Genomic DNA, 18,537 nt, shown 5'->3' on the forward strand with positions numbered 1-18,537 from the left:
CTCTTGGGTTACTTTAAAGATTCAATCAGGTAAGACAACATATAAGTGAATGTAATTTACTCCTTAGTTTTCATCAAATTTCAATAAATTTGATTTTAAACAGAATATTGTTTCTATCTATAATATTTTCTATATTTTGTATTTGTCGCATAGCCCCCGATGGATAGAGTTTCCACAAATCCTTCCCTTGATGCTCACATATCAGGAAGAATATCTGGAAGCTCAGGCAGGAGAAAGTCCATTCTTAGGTCAAAATCTTGTATGCAAGGAAAGTAGTGAATCTACCAAAGCGACAGTAGCGATGTGTATGGATTTTTCATTGACCGTGGACATGCCTCTAAATGTTTTGGAAGTGACCGCACTGTTCAAATACTTCAGTAAACTTAGACTTCTTATGAAGCTACTGTCAGGATTCATCGTCGAAATCGATATTCCCATTTTGTCTACGGTTACCGCCAGAATAACCTTTCAAGAATTTGCATTTGGAAATGACAAATTCGAAATTTTTACAAGTGCTCTTGGATTACTTTAAAGATTCAATCAGGTAAGATCACATATAAGTGATTGTAATTTACTCCTTAGTTTTCATCAAATTTCGCAATCAAATTTAATATTTTCTATATTTTGTATTTGTCGCATAGCCCCCGATGAATAGAGTTTCCACAAATCCTTCCCTTGATGCTCACATATCAGGAAGAATATCTGGAAGCTCAGGCAGGAGAAAGTCCATTCTTAGGTCAAAATCTTGTATACAAGGAAAGTAGTGAATCTATCAAAGCAACAGTAGCGATGTGTATGGATTTTTCATTGACTGTGGACATGCCTCTAAATGTTTTGGAATTGACCGCACTGTTCAAATACTTCAGTAAACTTAGACTTCTTATGAAGCTACTGCCAGGATTCACCGTCGAGATCGATATTCCCATTTTGTCTTTGGTCACCACCAGAATAACTTTAAGAATTTGCATTTGGAAGTGACAAAAAATTGAAATTCTTACAAGTGCCCTTAGACTACTTTAAAGATTCACTGAGGTAAGACAACATATAACTGAATGTAATTTACTCCTTAGTTTTCATTTAATTTGATTTCATGCAGATAGTATTCTGGCTCAGTTAAGAAGTAAAATCACACAAATCGTATTCCAATGACTTCATTATGCATAATAGTTTCCTCCTTATTTCGTCGTACTTGTTACAAGTATCAATAGAAAATAGATATTCATTTGCTACAAATGCTGGGATTTAGATTTATTATGTTATCTCTTATTGGAGTGGGAATCAATAATTTAAACATTATTGTTTTTCTTCATCAAAGGTTTTAATTACTGTATAATCGGTATGTGTTGTTCTACTCTATCAAACAAACTATTGGAGATGAAGGAGAAAGTAAAATAAAAAATCATTCATACGTAGCTCGACATTTTTCCAAAATGTACAGTGACTCATAATTCTAGAATCGCACTTTTATTAAGCATCATGAACTTTTAATAGCAGACTATCTGTACTTTTATTTCAAAACACAGCCGAACTATGTAATATTACATTTCTATCATACTGTCAAGATGGATGAAAGGGAAAGCAATAATAAGAAAGTGTTCCTTTTTTAGAAAAGACATTTCGTCATTTATTTTTTGTCATTACAGGATACTCTTGTATACGAACTCCAGTCGGATAGACTTGGTTTTGCCAAGGGCTTCCGTAAGAACCTCGGTGCACGTTGGCCTCGTTTGGTTGAGAGGAAACCAGAAACGGAAACATGTCCTCCTGAGCGAAAGATCAGCTCAAAACCATCTACATTTATTGACATGACGGAGACATAGAAGAATGAACATTTCTGATATACGGCAAAACTATATGAAGAGAGTGAGTAAGAGAGAGAACGCAAGAGAGAGAGAGAAAGAGAGAGAACGCAAGAGAGAGAGAGAGAAAGAGAGAGAACAAGTCCCGCATCGTGTTTTCGGCCCCAAACGATTCAACGACTGTGACCAAAATTTTTCAAATGATGTAGACGAGAGAACGATGGCAAGAGGAATCACTCCATGATACTGAAAAAATATAAGAGTAGAGATCAATTCTTGACTTCAGTACTTTCTTCTTTTTATGAGTTGTTGGAAAAAAAAAATTTTATATCGGTTATGAAAGTGATTTAAAAATGTTTAATTATTTCTCGTAATTTAAACTTCGTTGAAAGTTGAAAGAAGGGAGTCAAACTCATGATTAATCAACTTTGTGCTCCTCTTTTTTTCATTGTCCTGAATTATTTTTAGTAAAAGTTCCCACATTTTGAATTTTTCTTCAATTCTTTAAATTATGGTCCTGATACTTTATAGAACGTCTCATATCCCTAGCGAAATAGCCGAAAGAAATTTGTAAAATAAACCATCGAGAGAGAATATCAAAGAGATCTTTTGTGTACTCGATTTTTCAACACTTTCTGTATATATTTTTAATATCATATTAAGTACATCGACTAACATTATTTATTTTTTTGAAAATATTATGGAGTGATTTTAAGTAAAACTGTTGCAATAATTGTTTCAACATTGAGAAAGATTTTGTTTCTATTTTTTTAAAAAGATGAAAGTACTTCCACATTCATATAGTTACATGAATAAAATCAAAACAGAATACTTTATTAATTTCAAATACATTTGCAATGAATCAGATTACTTGGTTCAATAACAAAGTAACATTTCTATACGTTGATTCGAAAAACTTACATTTTATCTGATGAACTCGTAAAATTTTCATGGCTTGCTTCAATAAATTTATGAGATTATTTAAATGTAACGTTTCAGATTTCGAACTACAATCACTTGATGCCAAATAAGAAATACACGGTTGATTTGCCGCTCGACAAAGGCGCCTCAAGGGATTTGAGAGTTCCGATAAAGAGTAAAAAAAATTAAATTCCAGACCCGTGTCAAGCTAAAAGAAAAGTAAGCTGATACTTTGTCTTTAACTTTAAAATATTATTAAGCGCTTAATGTTTAAGAGCGATTAAAAAAAAATTATCATTTTCTGATTACAGGTACAAATCTAGCAAGAACAAATGGCTCTTCTAGAAACTCCGTTTCTAGGCGACAAAAAATAAACATTTAAAAAAAAACGACGACGTGACTACCATTTATTTTAAGTTTTCATCAATATTTATTAACACCTCAACATAAAAAAAGCATCATAAATAATAAGCCGACAATTTTTGTTTTATTAATGACAAATCAAAATGCGTTTCTTAAATTACTCTAACTCAAAAGTATTAGTGCAAATGATCGTTTGTTCAATTGTTTTATTCTCTTATCCAAATATGCTATATTGTTGCGTATTGATTCCAAATTCGAGGGAAAACTTTCTTAAATTCCTTTAAGCAAGTCTTTGTTGCTGTCCAGTCCATTGGTTATGTCGGTTTGTAGTAGGAGCTCTAGTTGTGCCAGTAACGTATTTCCGACCATATGAAAAGAAAAAATAAAACATTTTAGTGCTTGGAAATTAGTCTGCAGTTGAAAAATTTGCTTCATTTTGAAAATTGGGATCACACCAATCTCGTGTGTCGCGGAAATGTTAACTCGATGACAAAATACTGAGAAATATTTTGGTGAATTTTACCTTGCTGATGGAAAGAGCTAAGAGCCAACATGCGATTGACCGTTTGAGGTACAATGATCGAGGAAGCTTCGTTTTTTTTTCATGATTTCGTACATCTCAATTTTTCGTTCTCTTTCTGTGTCCTGTTGAGCGGCCGATTTTTTCTGTGCTAATTTGTTCATTCGATGAAGAAGCATCGAGAGGCTACTCGCCATTGTTATGATCTGAATGCTGTTGAGTAAAGCCGATTTTGCGCTCAATTGCTGAACCACCTCGACGATTTCCTGGGTCTTCATAGTTTGAGACAATTTTCCAAGTTATGCGTTTTTAATACTCCAGACTTCGTTTGCGAATTTTATCCACTTCAGTAAATGCCGTTTTTTCCTCTCCAACTTTAGTCGAACCCGTTTGTTTGAATAGCTGAATCTGCAACGTCAATTGTCTAAAACAAAATAAAAGTCGGTCGTTCTTAAATTCTCGAATTTTAACATGTTCCAAAGTTATTTGTGGATTGTTTTACAAGGAATATTAATAAATTTGCAATTTGGGAATCGCTATGATCTTTACAAATTCAATGGTTTTTTGTTATTCAAATAATTCTAGTCACTTTTCGTTTAGAACTGTCTTTGGAAAAGAAAACTCCAGTGAATGTTTAATAATTGAATGGATCTTCACTCACTTTAAGCTGGCACCTTGAGGATCAGCGAAAGTCGCGACCAGATTGCTGCTAAGGTTTCTTGCAATTTCAGGAAATTCAATTTTTTCCCTATTATCTCGACCTGGGACAGAATTTCTGCCATACTTTTTTGTTCTGCCTCATCGTTCGCTTTTTCTTTGAGTCTATTAATTTCTTCGAAACGATCTTTCAGCTCAAACTGCAAACAGTCTCAGATTTTTGAATCGGTGTTTCTTGCTCTCCCTCACCTGGCAACTCCCAGTCTCCAAAACTGTTTTTCAATAAACGTAATTTTCATGACAATAGCGAAAAAATAATTCCTATTATTTTTAAACGTCCAATATAAAATTTGAGTAGAGCAAAGTTGTTATTATGCTTAGAACTCCCATAAAATAAAATTATAGTTCTTAACCAGAATTATAGTTCTTGAAATTCTGTCGGAAAAATCAACACCTTGGTTGAGAACACGTTTCCCCTTGAATTTATTGAAGGTTGTAGTAGCGCTTGTGTGCAAACGTTCAATAAAAATAAGCCAATAGTTTACTATCCCACAAACAGTTATGATTATTTTTTTTTTGTATTTGAATAATTTTTCATTTCAATTCCATTATAGAAAATAATAATAATTTCGCATCAAAAATTTTTCGAGAAAATCAGATTAATTGAAGTTTAATTAAAACTAAGGAGTAAATTACATTCAGTTATATGTTGTCTTACATGATTGAATCTTTAAGGTAATCCAAGAGTTTCGAATTTGTCATTTCCAAATGCAAATTCTTGAAAGGTTATTCTGGTGGTAACCGTAGACAAAATAGGAATATCGATCTCGACAGTGAATCCTGGCAGTAGCTTCATAAGATGTCTAAGTTTACTGAAGTGTTTGAACAGTGCGGTCACTTCCAAAACATTTAGAAGCATGTCCACGGTCAATGAAAAATCCATATACATCGCTACTGTCGCTTTGATAGATTCACTACTTTCCTTGTATACAAGATTTTGACCTAAGAATGGACTTTCTCCTGCCTGAGCTTCCAGACATACTTCCTGATATCTGAGTATCAAGGGAAGGATTTGTGGAAACTCTTCTCATCGGAGGCTATGCGACAAATACAAAATATAGAAAATATTATAGATAGAAACAATATTCTGTTTAAAATCAAATTTATTGAAATTTGATGAAAACTAAGGAGTAAATTACATTCACTTATATGTTGTCTTACCTGATTGAATCTTTAAAGTAACCCAAGAGCACTTGTAAGATTTTCAAATTTGTCATTTCCAAATGCAAATTCTTGAAAGGTTATTCTGGCGGTAACCGTAGACAAAATGGGAATATCGATTTCGACGATGAATCCTGACAGTAGCTTCATAAGAAGTCTAAGTTTACTGAAGTATTTGAACAGTGCGGTCACTTCCAAAACATTTAGAGGCATGTCCACGGTCAATGAAAAATCCATATACATCGCTACTGTAGCTTTGACAGATTCACTACTTTCCTTGTATACGAGATTTTGACCTAAGAACAGACTTTCTCCTGCCTGAGCTTCCAGATATTCTTCCTAATATCTGAGCATCAAGGGGAGGATTTGAGAAAACTCTTCTCATCAGAGGCTATGTGAAAATACAAAATATGAATTAGTCCAATACATTACAATGATTCAGATCTATTATTATTGGCTTCGCTAAATAAATAATCAACCCTCAGTAAGGAACTGATGTTTATGCTGTTGAATTTTTTGTTTAAATACTACATAACATACCTTGTATAGTTTCATTCAATACGTAGTGAATCAGCGAGAACTTGTCCTGTAGTCGTCCAAATCTCCATACCAATCAAAAATCACTGAGGATCCGAAAATCGCCGTAGATCCATTTGAGCGTATTGCAATAGCACTTAAAATATTTCTTGTCAGAATGATGCGAAAAATCGTAAACCTGCCAACGAACATCGGACTGTAGATAGATCGTTTCTGAGCGGGTCTCATCCGATGTGATCGTACGCTTTTTCCTTGCGTCATAAACAATTTATTATGGGCAAGGGTTCTGAATTGCATATGCTAGCTGAATTTTATATACATTCCATTAAATGATCCATAAAATGATAAACGTTTTTTTCATTAATCCCGCACTTCGTTACATCGAAATTCCGTTTGTTTATACCATCAAAAACTAACAGATGGTTTTTTATATATAAGCATTTACCTTGCGTCCTAAGCAATTTTTTTATGACCAAGGGTTCTGAATTGCATATGCTCGCTGAACTTCATATATGTATTCCATTAAATAAATAATAATAGTTTTTTTTTTATTAATCCCGCACTGCCGAACATCGACACTCCGTTTTTTTATAACCATCAAAACTGACATATGGTATTATATATATATATATATATAGACATAGGCAATCAAGAACTTTATTCCGCTGGATCGGTACAGCGAGTGTTGTGACCAATCGCAACTCGCTACTTTTGTCGCCGGGGTACGAGGCTTCCATATCCATAGAAATGGGTTATAGCTGGCATCGAGAGGCCTTTGATGGTGTTCTATACAGACAAGGTAAATCCATAAATGTGTTAGTAACTATTGCATAATCTTGAGCCTGTGCAAAGTTTTTTCTCAGCAATTACGCCACCGATCATACTGGTTTTGGGCGCAATCGAAAGAGAATTTCGTCATCAGTCTCCAGTTCAATTTTCAAAGCCTCAGACGACTTATGAGCTTTGTAATTCAAGAAAATAACTTGTCAATTTTACCCCCACCACCGCGAATCGTTTTATTCAGAGAAAGTATACTCGGCGAGAGCCTCAGGCCAGCAGACGACAGGGCTGTCAATGTACTTGTCCCGAGACTCTACCGAGTCTCTTGAACTCGGCGAGAGCCTCAGGCCAGCAGACGACAGGGCTGTCAATGTACTTGTCCCGAGACTCTACCGAGTCTCTTGATAATTATATAATATATATTTTATTTATTAATATTAATTAATAATAAAATATTATTATAATATATATATATTATATTATACAATATATAATATAAAATGATAATAATATAATAAAATAAAAAAATTAAATAATAGGAATAACATTGAATAATATATAATGAAATAAAAAAATATAAAATTCTGGTCGACGCCGCTGGATTTTTCGAAGATGTCTAGGGCGATATCTCATGGGTTTTGGAGGACTAGGTTTAGGTACATTCTATCGCGATTTTCAATTTCTAGGTGGACGACCCCATAGTTTTTTATGTCCAGATATATTCCTCCATGGCTTTCGTCGTCTAGGTATGTTTTTTTTTATGGTTTTCGAGGTCTGGGTCGACGGCTCTTTAGTTTTCGATGTCCAGGTATGTTTCTCCATGGTTTTCGTGGTCTCGGATAATTCCTCTATGGGTTTCGATGTCTAGGTATATTCCTCTAAAGTTTCTGATGTGCAGGTGTATTTCTACATAGTTTTTAATGTCCAGGTGTATTTCTCCATAGTTCTTGATGTCTAAGGTATATTTCTTCATAGTTTTCGTGGTCTAAGTATGTCTCTTCATGGTTTTCGCGGTCGAGGTCGACGGTTCCACAGTTTTCGATGTCTAGGTATGTTTCTCCATGATTTTCGTGGTCTAGGATAATTTCTCCATGGGTTTTGATGTCTAGGTATATTCCTTCATGGATTTCAATGTCTAGACGTGTTCCTTCATGGTTTTCGTGGTGTCGGTACGTTTCTTCATGGTTTTCAATGTCTAGGCATGTTCCTTCATGGTTTTCGTCATCCAGGTATATTCCTCCATGGTTGTCTCGGTGTAGGTAGATTCCTCCATGGTTTTCGTGGTCTGGGTATGTTTCTTCATGGTTTTCGCAGTCGAGGTCGACGGCTCCACAGTTTTCGATGCCCAGGTATGTTTCTCTCGGGTTTTCGTGGTCGAGGATAATTCCTCCATGGGTTTCGATGTCTCGGTATATTCCTCCATGGTTTTCAATGTCTAGGCATGTTTCTTCATGGTTTTCGTGGTCTAGGATAATTCCTCCATGGGTTTTGATGTCTAGGTATATTCCTTCATGGGTTTCGATGTCTGGATATGTTCCTACATGGTTTTCGTGGTCCAGGAATATTCCTCCATGGTTTTCAATGTATGTATATGTTTCTCCATGGTTTTCGTGGTCTGGGTATGTTTCTTCATGGTTTTCGCAGTCGAGGTCGACGGCTCCACAGTTTTCGATGTCCAGGTATGTTTCTCTCGGGTTTTCGTGGTCAAGGATAATTCCTCCATGGGGTTCGATGTCTAGGTATATTTCTCCATGGTTTTCAATGTCTAGGCATGTTTTATCATGGTTTTCGCGGTCGAGGTCGACGGCTCCACAGTTTTCGATGTCCAAGTATGCTTCTCCGTGGTTTTCGTGGTCGAGGATAATTCCTCCATGGGTTTCGATGTCTCGGTATATTCCTCCATGGTTTTCAATGTCTAGGCATGTTTCTTCATGGTTTTCGTGGTCTAGGATAATTCCTCCATGGGTTTTGATGTCTAGGTATATTCCTTCATGGGTTTCGATGTCTGGATATGTTCCTACATGGTTTTCGTGGTCCAGGTATATTCCTCCATGGTTTTCAATGTATGTATATGTTTCTCCATGGTTTTCGTGGTCTAGGTAGATTCTTCCATGGTTTTCGTGGTCTGGGTATGTTTCTTCATGGTTTTCGCAGTCGAGGTCGACGGCTCCACAGTTTTCGATGTCCAGGTATGTTTCTCTCGGGTTTTCGTGGTCAAGGATAATTCCTCCATGGGGTTCGATGTCTAGGTATATTTCTCCATGGTTTTCAATGTCTAGGCATGTTTTATCATGGTTTTCGCGGTCGAGGTCGACGGCTCCACAGTTTTCGATGTCCAAGTATGCTTCTCCGTGGTTTTCGTGGTCTAGGATAATTCCTCCATGGGTTTTGATGTCTAGGTATTTTTAGTATGGTCTAGGTATGTTTCTTCATGGTTTTCGCAGTCCAGGTCGATGGCTCCACAGTTTTCAATGACCAAGTATGAAGAACCACGAAGACCATGTTCCTTCATGGTTTTCGTGGTCCAGGTATATTCCTCCATGTTTTTCGTCGTCCAGGTATATTCCTCCATGGTTTTCAATGTCTAGGCATGTCTCATCATGGTTTTCGTGGTTCAGGTATATTCCTCCATGGTTTTCGATGGCTGGATATGTTTCTCCATGGTTTTCGTGGTCTAGGTAGATTCCTCCATGGTTTTCGATTTCTACGTGGACAGCTCCATACTTTTCATTTGCTGGGTATACTTCTCCTTGGCTTTCGTCGTCTAAGTATGTTTCTACATAGTTTTCTATGTCCAGGTGTATTATTCCATGATTTTTAATGTCTAGATATGTCCCTCCATGGTTTTCGTTTTTTTTCATGGTTTTCGTGGGCGAGGTCGACGGCTCCATAGTTATCGATGTCTGGGTATGTTTCTCCATGGTTTTCGTGGTCTAAGTTGATGGTTCCACAGTTTTCGATGGCTAGGTCTGAGTTTCCATAGTTTTTGTTCTCTAGGTATATTTCTTCATTATTTCCGTGATCTAGGTTGATGACTCCATACTTTTCGATGTCTAGGTATGTGTCTACATATTTTTCAATGTCTAGGTATATTCCTCCATGGTTTCGGATGTCCAGGTATATTTCTTCATAGTTTTCTTCTAGGTATGTTCCTTCATGGTTTTCGTGGTCCAGGTATATTCCGTCATGGCTTTTGATGCTAGGTCAACAATTCCATAGTTTTCGATGTTTGGTTATGGTTCTCCATGGTTTTCATGGTCTAGGTCGACGGCTCCATTGTTTTCGATGTCTACGTCGACAGCTCCATGGTTTTCAATGTCTAGGTATATTTCTCTATGGCTTTCGTCGTCCTGGTATGTTTTTTCATGCTTTTCGAGGTCTAGATCAACGGCTCCGTAGTTTTCAATGTCCAGGTATGTTTTCTCATTGTTTTCGTGGACTAGGTTGACGACTTCATAGTTTTCACTATCCCGGTCGATAGCTCCATAGTTTCCGATGTTGAGGTGAATTTGTCCATGGTTCCCGATATGAAAGTCAACGGCTCCATAGTTTCCGATAGTGTGGTGAGTTTTTCTAAGGTTTTCGATATCTAAGTCGTCGGCTCTACAGTTTTCGATGTCTAGTTTAGCGACTATAGGGTTTTCGATGTCTAGGTGGATGCCTTCGTATTTTTCAATATATATTCGACAATTTTATATTTCCCGATATGTAGGTAAACGGTGCAATGGTTTACGATATATTTCCTCATAGTTATCGATATCTAGATCTGCGATTTAATAGTTTACATTGACGAGGCAGTTTCAGACGTTACAAAAGACCATGAAAAAATATCACTGGACACCAATAACCATAAAGCTGTGGTCTTAGACATTGAATACCATGGAAACATCTCCTTGGACATTGCAAACCTTTGACAGTATCCATGTCAACGTGGAATCCATGAATGAGAAGAAGATAGTTTCAAAAATCATTATTCCAAGTAAACAAGTGGAGCTTTTCAAAAAAAGGAATAGAAAATGAAAATATCATCCCATTGCATAGGAATTTCCCAATCTTTCAATGGAAAATTCGATTTGCTGAATGGATCATCAAAATCGTCACCATTATTGCTTGTAAAAGGATTCAACTTACATGAACATAACCGCACAGTTTTCGTCCGTCTACATAGAAAAATTGGCTGTGTCGATTGCTTTTGCCACATAGAGAAAAGCACTCAACTGGAAAAAAATCGTTTTAAAAATTTTCGTCGAAGACGAGGAATGTATTTTTTTTCTTAAGTAAATATTGTCACGCCTCTAAAAAATAAGCTAAATCAGAAAAAAAATAAATGACAAAGTAAAAAAAGAACGCCAATTATTAAAAGGTCGCGACCGTAGTTTCCAATAATTTTCTATATTTGCATTATCAATAAAAAACTTCAAAATATAAAAAAAAATGAAATTGTTGTCTGAAGTTGACAAATACAGTGAATGAAATACGATTCCTATATAGTTGTCACGCCTCGCAAAAAGAAGTGAAATCAGTAAATATTAAAACTTCAAAAAGTAAAAAAGGCACGCCAAGTATTAAAAGGTCGTGACCGTCGTTTTAAATGATTTTCTATATTCGCATTGTCAATAAATACATTTTAAAAAATGTTTAACTGTGAAAAAATATGAGATCTATTGTAACATATACAGTGAATGGATTACGTTTCCTGTAGGAATCAAGAGACTCGGTAGAGTCTCGGGACAAGTACATTGACAGCTCTGTCGTCTGCTGGCCTGACGCTCTCGCCGAGACTATACTTTCTCTGAATAAAACGATTCGCCGTGGTGGGGGTAAATTTGGCACGTTATTTTCTTTAATTACGAAGCTCATGAGTTATGTACGGCTTTTAAAATTGAGCTTTCAGCTAATTAAGAAGTTCTCTGTCGAATGAGCCCAAAATCAGCATGATCGGTGTCGTAATTGCTGAGAAAAAACTTTGCACGGGCTTAAGATTATGCAAAAGTTACTAACACATTCAGAACTCGAGGTATCTGTATTCGCTTTCCGACCGATACATATAAGAGCATTTTGATGCCCTTCATAGCCAATCCGCACTGAGAATATACCGGCCTCAACCAATCGTCGACGAGAAAACTTCCGATTTGTCCTGTCGTCTGTCTTCACACCGTCGGTTTTTCGTGTCACCAGAGAGAACACCAGACCAGAAAACCAGAACAAGATATATATAGTTATAGTTTCCATTCAAGTTCAATAACTAACAATGTGCCAAGCATGTGAGGTGCTATTATAGTGATGGATTTAATTAAAAAACCAATCATTGAGGAAATACGATCTCTAATTAACAACATCGGTACGAATACATATATATTTTTTTCATATTTTTGAAATAATCGTAGTAGCATTATATGAGTTTGTATCCATTCGGGAATAGCACGTGCAGCAGGTTATGAAATCTCAAAACTCGTATACAAAATTCCGTCGGAATATAAACAAAATATTTTCAATCAATTTCTCTAAATTAGTTTTTTCATTTACCATTCACTTTCAAAATCGATCAAAAAACATCGAAATTGTTCATCATTTTATAGGTTAGAAAATGATGTTATGAAATACGAAATAAAAAATGCTAATTTTTCGAAAATCATTGAAAATTCCTCGTTTATTGAATGAGTTCAAGACTCAATAAAAACATCGATATTTTTGCAGTCTTTCAATATGCGACGAGTCAGGAAGATTATCGAAGGGTTTATGTTTGGTGGCGGAACACGGAGCATTGGGAACTTTAGGAAAAACAAGAATAGTGGACGACGTAGCTTACATAGGAAAGCCTAGCCGATTGTATTTTGGAGAGAAGCACAAAGTGGTTGATATAGGTTGTGGCTATGGATTTTTTATGTTCGGAGTCAATTCTGACGACAGAAAAATTGTTTATGGCAATGGAATCAACACAGATTCGCAAATTGGTAAATGAAAATTCTATAAATTCTCTATTTTCACAATTGAGAACTTCCCTTGATACATGAGTTGAATCTGTTTGATAAATAATGTCCAAGATTCGATGACTCGGACGAACAGTACACAGCCGGAATAATTCCTGTCCCAAGACCCATTCATTTGCCATTGAAGAGTCTTTCACTAAAAGTACTTGGACTCGCAGCGGGAAGAGCTCACTCTTTAATTTTAACCAGTGAGGGAGTTTTCACGTTGGGCAACAACGGTTATGGACAATGCGGAAGGCCCATTATAGGAAACGAAGAATATGCGCAGAGTCGAGTTGTCCATCATATTCCTAACGTCAAAGGTGAAAACATAACTGGCGTTGCTGCCAGCCAGGATCATAGGTGAGAGCGTTTCTTCAGATAATCAATGTATTAATCCATCGACTTATTAAATTGACAACTCATCGGCTACTCGCTAATTTAATGAGTTTTCAATCAACTTTTAAACCCATTTATTCACTGATTCTTCATTCGCTTCTTCGATCTACAATTCTTTTTTCTCCTTCGTTTACTCGTGCAGCATTCTTTTAACAGAAAAGGGTAGAGTTTACACTTTTGGTTGGGGCGCCGACGGCCAAACTGCTCTGGCTCACTACAAAAATGAATGGCAACCGTCCCTGGTCAAAGGTGATCTGACTGGTCAGCATATAACCAGATTGGCATGCATCGCCGACTGCGTTTTGGCTTTCAGTGGTAATTTTCTTCTTTACAGACAAGGGAAAAGTCTTTGGCTGGGGCAACTCGGAATATGGACAACTTCCAGGCAAAGGCGATAATCACGAAATCAATATCGCCACAGAATTAGTGATTCCTTCGGAAGTTGGGCACGTTGTTGACATCGCTGCTGGTGGCAGTTTTTGCATGCTCTTGAACAGTGAGTTTCAAATACAGCAGAAGAAAAAACTTTTCAAAAGGTTTGACAAAATATTAATTTTATTTGAATTTTGAAAAAAAAAATCATTCACAGGCACTGGCAATGTCTACGTTTGGGGCTACGGCATTCTCGGATTCGGACCTGAAGTTCTGACGGTTGACAAACCTACTCTCATTCCTCCCACCCTCTTCGGTGCCAACCCCTACGACAAAAATCTTAAGGTGACTAGAAAAAAGAATAAATTCCATGAAAATTTCGATGCATTTTCTTCAATGTCTTCACTCATTATTCACTTTCAAGGTTTCGAAGATCTGCTGCGGTATCAGCCACCTCGGAGCTGTGACCAACACGGGCGATCTCTACATGTGGGGTAGAAACAAATTCGGTTTCCTGGGCCTCGGTAATCGAAATGATCAATTTTTCCCTCTGAAGGTAAAATTTGTTGATTTTGAAAAAAAGGCAACAAATTGGCACACCTGATTTTTGGTTCTCAATTTTGTTTTTTCAGGTCGCAATCGGAGCGCAGGTGAAAAGAGTTGCCTGCAGAGTCGACCACACAGTGACGCTGTGTAAACCCTTCATTTGAATAAATTGTGGAAAATTATGAAAATGAAAACAAGCAAACCCCAGAAGAAAACGTAATTAATATTTTACGTTAGAACTTTAAACGAATCAGTGAAACTCGATTCCCCTGTAAATATCAGAAAAAATAAAAATGTAATTTGCGAACGAATAAAGAGAGAAAATTTTCCAAAAAAAATCTGAACAATTACATTTTTCAAATCATTATTGAATTCAAACTTTCCAACGTTCATTATTTTCCCACAGTTGCCCATAACAACGAGCAACGATTCAATCGAGAACATCAAAATTCATATTCATAGTTTCTTTTCAAATTTCGTTTCTAAACACTTTTTTCTTACGGGGATTAGAAATCGAATTTTCTCTATTGAAAATATCCGAGGTGAGAAACCCCAAAGCACGTATAACGAAAGCGTGTGTACAAGTCTGATAAAGAATCTGCTTTTATCTTATCACGAAAAATGTGGGTGTGTTTTAAGGTAGAACATCAATGATTCACGACTAGCTTATGAGCTGGGAATGTAACACGGTCGTAAAACCAAAAGGTGTACCGAAGTGCAATGAAATATCGGTGAACAATGGATTACAAATGTTTGTTTCTGCTCACGTTTTGGGGTTCGTTCCAATCGATTGAATAATTAAGTAGTTAAAGTCCAATTTGAATGAAATACGAAATTCTGAAAGTATTTAAAAAAAAAAGCCTTTTTAACTTCGATTCGTTTCCAAAAAATATATCATTTTTTCTCCAGGAATATTTTTATCTCATTCACAAATAACGATTCCGGAATTCCTTCGAGAATGTTACGAAAACGAAACTTTTTATGGGCCACAACTGCCCATGAGCCTCCAAGTCGTTATCGACATCATCAGAAATGCTGAAAAATATTCTGCCAATTCGATGAACATCATAACGATTTCAACCTCGTTACTCCACAGGTTTGCACCTTCGTGAATATTTTTCTTCAAATTAGAATTGTCTTGAAATTTTGGTGAAAATGAAAAATTTACTGTTAAACCACAAAATTCTTGTTTCCATGAATTTTCATGATTATGAAAATTCGATTGATCGAAAATAGTGAAAATTCGATGGCATCGAATTTTATTCGGAGATCAGAGTGAAGGAAGGAGTTCCGCCTTTCGGTGGGACAGGCTCGCAGCGTTCGAAGCATCGAATAATCGAGGAATTGGTGCCAGGAAACAGGCTCGCATTTCCTGTCGAGGCTCTCACGATCCAGGAACGTTGCGCTCTTCACCGTGCCATATTGAATACGATATGGGAGCACGGTAAAGCTGACCGTGACAAGCTATGCATCGAAGGAGTGACGGAAAAATTTTCTGGTACAAAAATATTTTCGAGTTTCAACGTTCCTTTGTTTATTCGAACATTTGTCGAAAATATCAATTGAAATTTGGCCAATAATTCGAATGATTTTGAAAAGCGAATTTTTTCAAAGACAGATCGATGCCCGGCGAGCCAAAAATGTGCCCCTTGGAATTCGGGGTCGTTTTGACCCCCTTTGGTACTATTTCTCTTGGAACTGTGATTTCGGTGACAGCTGCTGCCTTAGAGCCCCAAAATGTATCGGTCAAGCTTCTGCTCGGGGATTCTGAAAATTCGGGTAAATCATAATTATATAACGGATGATAAAATTGATTTGAAAATAAGTTCGATCGAAACCTTTTTTTTTTGTATTAAGAGGAAAATTGGCGATTTAATTTCTTCAGTTTACAGTGAGAGAAATGATTTCGTTTTGGATCTTTATTACTGTTCCAGAAGAATTCGCTCACCATTGTCCGAGAATGATATACATTTTTCAATGAATTCAACTGCGGTAATAATTGAACAATTAATTTTTACTTGAAGTGTTCTCCGTTTTCTCCAATATTGAACGGCCAAAAGATCACGGGTAATAACAATTACTTGCAGTTTCCTCATTACGATTTCCAGTCTAGATATCTTCCATAAACATAGTATTTGATGAATATGTACAAAAACGTTTATCAACGAGGTCAAAATCAAGAGCCTACAATTTCAGCAATTATTTTTTCCAAAAAGCGTGTTCGCTTTCAGGGAATAATGTTTCCGATGGATACAGAGAGATTGATAGGAATATACCCGATCGCGAAATTGAATTACGCAAATTTGTGCGACTGAATCAGTAGTTCATTTAAGGAATAAACTCAATCGACTTTGGAAATTGTCTGAAGGCCAAAGGAAAACATTTTGTTTTGTGCGACTTCGAATGACAATTGTACGTATTGACAGAAATTCACAAAAGAAAAAAAAACGTTGGTTGTACCGAAACGTTGAATAAAAAAGAGTTTAATCACAATCATGTACGCGCTATCTATAATGGCTTGATAACCGATATATTTTCGACAATCCCAATCTACGCAAACAGTTCGAATACATAAAGGACACATACACACGTACACATCCACGGTACCAAGTGAATCGAGGGCGATCGCGTATTTTCGTTTGTCATAAGTATCGCCGATGTTTATGAATTTCAACATTGCTTATTCAGGACACGCTGAGAGATCTATGCGTCGACTGGCGTTATGTTTGTTGATCTTTTTTTCTTTTTCTCCTCCGCGACGTCGAACTTCCAAATTACTACGTTTGCGTATACGCTGGACGTTACACTTTGCGCATTTTTTGCCGTAACATCAAGAGGCGTACATCCGATTTATTTCGTGCTGATAACGCTCTTGGACAGCTTTTCGTTTCAGTTTGAAAGTAGTCGTTACCAGATCCATGTCCGGTGACCACTGCTCTGGACAGAGCTTCACAACTTCCGGGATTTCGAATCTCTGTAGTTTACCTTTAAATAAAATAAGGTGAAATATTATACTCGTGGCAAATTTTACAATGGGCGCATACAACTTTCGTGAGTTATGTTTGAAAAGGTCATTTATCTATCTGTTCCTTTTCAATCGAGGAAATGACGTAAGAATGTTAGATTTTTCAAACCAAAACGTTAATTTTTCGTGACAATGCTTTTTCGAAACGATCAGAAAAGTTCACAAAAAACGGCAAACTTTCTGACAAAATTCGAAAGAATTATAAAAAATAAAAATAAAAATGCATTCCATTCGACAAAAAAGGTGTGGAAATTTTTGCACATCAAACCGCGAGGTACCACAAATCCAAAATAAAAATTAAAGGCATGTTTCAATAATCACCTCATCCATTCGAAAATTTGATTTATACGGAACGCACAATTCTTCAAGATTCTTCGTTGTAATCTATTAAGATTAGCTGCAATTTCTTCAAGGCTGCAAGGACTCGGTACGACAAGAGCAACTGTGTACACCTTGAAAGCGTTTCCATAGACGCAGATATTTTCCACGGCGGGACAAGTCTCCAATTCAGCTTCGATATTACCGAGTGATACGCACTCTCCCAATAGCAATTTGACTAAATCCTTCTTTTGATCTGCCGGTGACAGAATAAATAAATAAGTTACGTACTGAGGAAAAGTTTCAAAGCAAATGCTCACCGATAATCGTCATGCTTCCATCCGGATGCAATTCCCCAATGTCGCCTGTTCTGAACCATTATCTGCCATTCTCCTCAAAGAAGTTCTCTTTTGTTTGGTCCGGAAGTTTGTAAAACCAGCCTCTCGGGTTAGGTGTATGCGTTACTCTGTAATTCCCTTTCTTCCTAATTTTCCACTCTTATGTCACAGATAACCGTAGGAACTCCGACTCTTTCTGTGCTTCTATTGTACACTAATAATAAAAAATGTTTTTATATAAGTTATATTTCGAAGACAAAGCTTCGAATAGGATTATAAATGGTAAAACACAGTTGATAGATTTAGCAACTTAAGCTGCATCGGTAGGAAAACTGTGTAAATTTTTCTCAAAACGTATATTATTTCTTTTATTTTATCGATTATTTATTAAATATATAATTTAAGAATATACAACAGATTTTATGCTTACTGTCCATAACTGTGGCTCCTGAGCACGTTTCCGTGAGACCGTATCCCTGCGTGACAATAACGAGGCGAAATAACGAGGAAAATGTAATAATTGAACAAAGGTGTCTCATATAGCCACGTTTCGTCCATTTGAGCTTGTACTCGTATGCGAAATTGAAAATCGCTTGTCTGAACACTCCAAATTTTTCAACTTTCTCGTTTATTCCTTTGGAGATGCGATCGAGCATCAGCTGTGATATATTTTTTTTCAGTCATCATCATAACGATTCAATTTGGTGCTATTCTATTAGTTTCTATTTTCTTCCTGAGTCTTCCCTGACAGAACTCGACACCGGGTGTTAAA

General features: G+C 36.5%; 2 protein-coding genes and 2 long non-coding RNA genes across 7 annotated transcripts; 2 read left to right on the forward strand and 2 right to left on the reverse strand.

Moving 5' to 3' along the window:
- The first annotated feature begins 1,385 nt into the window (after nucleotides 1-1,385).
- Nucleotides 1,386-3,189, forward strand: LOC122411891 (uncharacterized). Its single transcript, XR_006261251.1, has 3 exons — nucleotides 1,386-1,863; nucleotides 2,799-2,939; nucleotides 3,032-3,189. It is a non-coding gene; the product is annotated as an uncharacterized lncRNA (long non-coding RNA).
- A 721-nt stretch (nucleotides 3,190-3,910) lies between these two features.
- LOC122411888 (uncharacterized) lies at nucleotides 3,911-6,487 on the reverse strand. Of its 2 annotated transcripts, XR_006261248.1 has the most exons (5): nucleotides 6,022-6,487; nucleotides 5,482-5,872; nucleotides 4,979-5,357; nucleotides 4,265-4,532; nucleotides 3,911-4,027 (listed from the first exon to the last, which is right to left on the reverse strand). It is a non-coding gene; the product is annotated as an uncharacterized lncRNA (long non-coding RNA). The 2 variants fall into 2 exon arrangements; XR_006261247.1 differs by having other exon boundaries at nucleotides 5,482-6,487.
- Nucleotides 6,488-12,385: 5,898 nt separating this feature from the next.
- LOC122412396 (RCC1-like G exchanging factor-like protein) lies at nucleotides 12,386-14,440 on the forward strand. The gene is made up of 8 exons (XM_043421872.1): nucleotides 12,386-12,390; nucleotides 12,496-12,627; nucleotides 12,843-13,130; nucleotides 13,309-13,427; nucleotides 13,501-13,662; nucleotides 13,756-13,883; nucleotides 13,963-14,094; nucleotides 14,171-14,440. Exons 1-8 carry the CDS (start codon nucleotides 12,386-12,388, stop codon nucleotides 14,246-14,248), a joined length of 1,044 nt encoding a protein of 347 aa, XP_043277807.1. The 3' UTR covers nucleotides 14,249-14,440.
- Nucleotides 14,441-15,489: 1,049 nt separating this feature from the next.
- LOC122411884 (long-chain-fatty-acid--CoA ligase 3-like) lies at nucleotides 15,490-18,497 on the reverse strand. Of its 3 annotated transcripts, none has more exons than XR_006261244.1 (4): nucleotides 18,196-18,497; nucleotides 17,748-17,979; nucleotides 17,431-17,683; nucleotides 15,490-17,069 (listed from the first exon to the last, which is right to left on the reverse strand). XR_006261244.1 is itself a non-coding variant. In XM_043420965.1 (3 exons), exons 1-3 carry the CDS (start codon nucleotides 17,758-17,760, stop codon nucleotides 17,066-17,068), a joined length of 270 nt encoding a protein of 89 aa, XP_043276900.1. In that variant the 5' UTR covers nucleotides 17,761-18,497; the 3' UTR covers nucleotides 15,490-17,065. The 3 variants fall into 3 exon arrangements, 1 of the variants encoding a protein (XP_043276900.1); XR_006261245.1 differs by having other exon boundaries at nucleotides 15,490-15,851; nucleotides 16,671-17,069; nucleotides 17,748-18,497; XM_043420965.1 differs by having other exon boundaries at nucleotides 17,748-18,497.
- Nucleotides 18,498-18,537: the final 40 nt, after the last annotated feature.

The sequence above is a fragment of the Venturia canescens genome, chromosome 6 (genome assembly GCF_019457755.1).
Source record: "Venturia canescens isolate UGA chromosome 6, ASM1945775v1, whole genome shotgun sequence".
Lineage (NCBI taxonomy): Eukaryota > Metazoa > Arthropoda > Insecta > Hymenoptera > Ichneumonidae > Venturia > Venturia canescens.